This window comes from Larimichthys crocea, chromosome I, assembly GCF_000972845.2.
Source record: "Larimichthys crocea isolate SSNF chromosome I, L_crocea_2.0, whole genome shotgun sequence".
Taxonomy (NCBI): Eukaryota; Metazoa; Chordata; class Actinopteri; family Sciaenidae; genus Larimichthys; species Larimichthys crocea.
In genome coordinates, this window is record NC_040011.1 from 6,385,609 (window position 1) to 6,391,145 (window position 5,537).

At 39.8% G+C, this 5,537-nt stretch overlaps 1 protein-coding gene across 1 annotated transcript; it reads left to right on the forward strand.

Annotated features, from left to right (window-relative positions):
• The first annotated feature begins 1,813 nt into the window (after positions 1-1,813).
• Positions 1,814-5,303, forward strand: twist2. Its single transcript, XM_010739887.3, has 2 exons — positions 1,814-2,570; positions 4,778-5,303. Exon 1 carries the CDS (start codon positions 2,043-2,045, stop codon positions 2,535-2,537), a length of 495 nt encoding a protein of 164 aa, XP_010738189.1. The 5' UTR covers positions 1,814-2,042; the 3' UTR covers positions 2,538-2,570; positions 4,778-5,303.
• Positions 5,304-5,537: the final 234 nt, after the last annotated feature.

Here is a 5,537-nt window from a genome sequence, read left to right on the forward strand (position 1 = left end):
TTGCATGTGTGAAACATTACCTTTTTCTATAAAGAGGTTGTATGAACTAGATCGGCAAAATGTAACCACACTTCGACCTATACTGAGGCATGCCACAGTCTGAACTAAGAGCTCTGGCACAGAGTAAAAGTAGTATGACAGTCACCATTACCAGTGGAATCCAAAAACACAAAGCAGACCAGGGTTTCCTGCAGGCCAAGGGAGCTTTCAAGGGAAAACCAGGATATGTCCCAATACCAAGTGAGCACTCATGGGTTTTAAACAATGTTCAACTTTCAGGAGGTTTTTGGTTCTGCCCCATTTACAGTGACCAGTCTCCCCGGACATGTAGAACACACATAACACGGACACATGCACTTTGATTATTTTCAGATACTCTTGGTGAACTAAAGTGTACGCTACAGTGTAAATTAGTGAAATTGCTTCCTAATAAGAGGCAATTATTCAGTACAATTTGATGAATGATAGACTCACTTTTACAGTCGAAGCCTTGTTTCCTTAACAATGTCAGAAACATTATCCAATACTCTGTTTTTGTGGGTTAAATAGCCTACTCTGTTAAATCTTCAGTCTTAGATGTAGTATTTCAATATTGTTATATAAGTATCATTTTCTTATAAATAAAGACACAATTGAGCAGATCACTCCTTGAATGTTAAAAATGTGTGGTTGATTTTTAAGAAACATCTTGCATATTTCTTTTTCCTGTAATAATAAACATATAAATAATAATAATACTTCTGACATGATATTTTTGCAGTTTGTAGAAACAAATGGAAACTGGATATCACCAAAAAAACCCACAACAATATAGAACAACTGAAATCTCTAGAGGTCAGTCAGCTGATTTGGACAAACCCTGCATTTTGGCAGTGGATAAATTCAGCTCCATAATGTGAGCCACCTGTGCGCCGCCGCTGTGTAGGGAAAACATGACATGACAGATGAAGAGGTGGACCGCTGACAAAACGCATGGAGGAGAAACCGTCCACTGGAGGTATCCGCAGAAACCGGAGAGCTCCTCGGTTAGTTTAAGCCTTTGACTTCCACATTATAGGAACTGTGAGAGTGTACGGATTTGATTCGATTAAAGATCAAGCGGATAGATTACCTCAAAGCTCGATGAATTTGTGCGTAAATCGCCCTCCACAGAGCACATGAGGAGAGGGACGTAGTGTTTACTGTTCATGGATGGTTTGACCACATATAAAAGGTCCTGCAGAGAGAGACTGGACTATGGCACACATCCCTGATACTCAAGAACAAATGGATTTTATACAGCAGTTAATTCGGTAGTTTTATTGACCCGCATGGCTCAGGCTGATGTTTTGCTTCAATATAACCCCTGGACCTTCATAATAAAATTAAAATTTCTTTCAGTAAGGGAAAAATATTAAATTGTACAAAAATAGTTAAGAATTTCAACCATATGTATAAAAATCATCACAGATAATTCAATATAAATAAAATAAATAGGTCAAAACGTTTAATTATGACTATTTGCAATAGTCTAAATTAATTCATAATTCATAATTTGATCAATTGTGATTGCACTTCGTATTTCTGTCAATACAAACACAAAGAGATAGCCCGTTTGATGATGGGATGTGCGTAAATGCGCAAAAAAATCAAATAAATTTCCATAGCTTTTTTGACAGTAAATAAGCGCCTTGTTTCAGTCATATCCCAGACACATGAAACCATGACTGGTCCCTCCTGCTTATTAGCGGACCAAAACGCACACTAGCTCCCCCTCCGCCCTCAAAACCCCTCCCCTTCCACTCTCAAAACTATTTAGCATCTGAAACCGGGATAAAGTTTCCAAAAAAATTGAAGGAAAAAACTTCCTGCGAGAGGAGAAGCGTGCCAACCTCCGAGTTTGAAACCAGATTATTCCAAAGCAAGAAGCGCAGAGAGTGAGCCATTCTGACAGCATTCCCCCCTCTCCTCATCTTTACGGATATCTATACATTTTTGTAACCACGGCGTCAAAGGTGGACAACGTTTTTTCCGCTCTATCCCTGCATTTCTTCAAGAAAGAAATGGAAGAGGGCTCCAGTTCTCCGGTCTCCCCTGTGGATAGTCTGGTGACCAGCGAGGAGGAGCTGGACAGACAGCAGAAACGCTTCGCGAGGAAGAGGAGACACAGTAAAAAGTCCAGCGAGGACAGCAGCAGTAGCAGCCCGGGGCCGGTGAAACGGGGGAAAAAACCGAGTCCGAGCAGCACTCAGTCGTACGAGGAGCTGCAGAACCAGCGAGTCCTGGCCAACGTCCGGGAGAGGCAACGGACTCAGTCTCTGAACGAGGCCTTTGCGTCTTTGCGCAAAATTATCCCCACACTGCCGTCGGACAAACTCAGCAAGATACAGACGCTGAAGCTCGCCTCCAGATACATAGATTTCCTCTGTCAGGTGCTGCAGAGCGACGAGATGGACAACAAGATGTCCAGCTGCAGCTACGTTGCGCACGAAAGACTCAGTTACGCGTTCTCCGTGTGGAGGATGGAGGGTGCTTGGTCTATGTCAGCATCTCACTAGCACCTAGAGACCTTCACTTACAATGCCAAAGCGGTGGGTACCACAAACTGAAGCAGAGAATATCTGAACTTTTATAGTATTTGTAGCATTAGAAGTAACAGGAAATGGGATTTGATTGCAACAAATGGCGAAAATAACTCATACAACAGACATAAACGAACAGTGTGATTGTGTAGGTTGTGTTTAATGTATATGAGGCAGATTCACAGATCTGTATACCGTGAATGTGTCTCTAAATTAATTCATTTTCCTGCGTTAATGTTCTCCAAAATATGAGGAGGTGTGCGATGGTGATTTGGCCACGTGTCTTTGGAGAATGTAACCTAAAGCCTGCTGCCCATTTTGATCCAATCAATCAAACTACAGAGCAAAGCTGTGGTAGGATGTCTAGATGAGTCGTGTGCACTAGCTGTGCACCAACATTTGAAAATCACATGATGAGAAGCTGCTGTGCGCGCTTCTTATGTGTGTGACAGATTTCACACCGAGGCCTCAGCATCTTTCCAACACCTGTCGTCTCCAAGATCCCACAAGTATCCAGTCAAACCTAAAGTTGAGTTCAGGATGTGGACAAAGTGAAGATTTATTTTGAGACAAGGATTAGGCGCAGGGAAGTAGGCGGATTAATACAAATAATAGTTTTGGAACATTTTCACATGCCAGGCCAAATGAAGAAATGCCTCGTTGGCCAAAAAGGACAACATGACTATTTTTTTTTTTCTACCAGAAACGCAATAAATCAACAATTCCTGACTTTTTTTGTAGTTAATGCTTATTCATAATAAGAAGTGGGGTAGAAAAAAAAAAGAGACAGGCCCGCACCAGAACGCAGCTGTAGTGCCACCACGGGTAATTTATATCCACAATAGTGCTTTCCTGTGTGGAGACCGCAGGAATGGGCAGCTCGACTGGACATGAAAGTTCAAGCCAGTGCAAGACAATAAAAAGAAAGGTCCGTATTAACGAGCAGTCAGGATTTTTAGTTTAAGTTATTTTGCAGCCTGGTGGCGTGAGAGCATCATGTCAGTGATGCAGTAACACAAGACGTGACAGCTGAGAGCAAACCGATCTTGGAGCTGTTGTTTTGTTTCACCTTCTCACTGGTGCCATTTGGGGTGGATTAAACGTTTGGGCTAAAAAAATAAATAAATGCAGCTGAATCAAAGTTTAAACACAAAAATTAAAGCATGATCAGATGATAAACTTTCCTCAGGCACCTTTTCTTTTAAAAGACAGACAGTTTGAGTTGTCTTCTTTCATTTTCGAGCTCTTATATTGAAGCATTTAACAAAATAAAAGCACAGGTTGTAATATGAGCTGTTAATTTAAGGTTAGATGGGCTGAAAAAAGGTTTCCCAGTGAAATAACGCAAAGTAGGAGACACTAAATAACACTTCTGGTTAAAATAACTAGAAGCAGGGTTTGTTTAGTTCTCATGGACTTGACATGTAGTTAGCAGACCGCCCATCAGCGAGGCTTTGTTGTCTTATAAACCAGTCCTGGTGCCGAGGGGGGGAGAGGACTAAGCTTCATTACAGTGATTTGTGTAAGCACAGTAAATTTGAAGGTGGATTTTTTTTTTTACTCCCCTGAGTAATCCTGAGTTTAATTGACCTCCGTGGAATGTAAAAGAAAATAACAAAGCATTGAAAAGTGTAGTTTAAACTCTGTTTTTCTTATTCAAAAAAAACAATGAGTCAGATAGGATGGATTTAATTAATTTTGTTGCATGGATTAAAATTCATAATCATAATTCACATGTGGGTGTTATTTATAAAGACGAAAAGAAGGGACTTTTTAAAAAGGAGACTTCACAAATGGTGACCTGAGTGACCTGACTGATATATTTCAATAATGACTCCAGGTTTAATGTTGCTCTGAGGAATTAGATTTTATTGTTTTAGGACTGTCCAATAAATCCGCAGCGAAATGAAAACGCGTGAATTTACTCAGGTGCGTCAAACTTTTAAAAAGCCAGAAAGTCTTTTTTCCCCCCCCTGTTTCTTTGCAGCTGCAGAGCGACATTCAAATACAAAATGTTCTTGCTTTTCTGTTGCCATGTGGTTTTACTCAGCTCAGTGGCTAATAATTGATTCATTAATGACTTCCCACATGCGAAGCGAGCCAGTGAATGTTTAAAAAAAACACATCAGATGTACAGAAAAGAAGTGAAAGAACCAAATGCGTAAATCTAGTTCCACACTTTATGAATAACTCTTATCTCTTTCTCTCCATCACAGACTGTTTACTTCTACAAAGTATGAAGAGCGAAAAGGAATTATTGAAGAACCCATCGACCTCAAAGGCATGGCGGAGAGACGTAATGTGACCCACAACTGCAAACTCTTGTGGAGTGTGTGTGTGTGTGTGTGGATGGAGATTCATCACACTGCTTCTGACTGTCTGGAGCTGTTTGTGGCAGAGAGGAAGGAAAAAAAACAAAAACTGCAATGATGTTTTAGCTCGGATTTACGGCCTGTCAGCTAAGCCATCCTTTAACCGTTTTTAGAAGGATATATATATATATTTTGTTTTTTCTAAAAAAAGACTTTAAAAGTATAAATATATATAAATGACTACATATTGTACATATTTGTGTAATTACACCTATAGCCTGTAAAAGGGACCAATGCAATTTAGAGTCATTTGCTGCATGGATTTATTTCACCGACTTTCTTTAGCAAGTCTCCAAACTCCGTCCAATGTACATTTTTCTTTTTTTTGTTTTTGTTTTGTTTTGTTTTTGCTTATTTATTAAAACACATATTTTTGAACGAAATCTGGTTGATTTTTTTTTTTCCAGACAATTTATTTCTATTTCGTCATGTAGTTCAGCTGAATAAATCCGAATAAAATCTGTCAGGTTTCTGGCGGATTTCCATCTAACAAGCTGATAATGAAAAGGCACTTACTAAGCTATACCTCGCATGTTCAGGTTTCCCCTGGTGGCTGCTCGAATAGGAAAATAAAATACCAACACCATTTTTTTTTTTTTACTTC

Bases quoted from the DNA above. Each gene is read 5' to 3' on its own strand.
- twist2 (XM_010739887.3), top strand. From the start codon at position 2,043: ATGGAAGAGGGCTCCAGTTCTCCGGTCTCCCCTGTGGATAGTCTGGTG.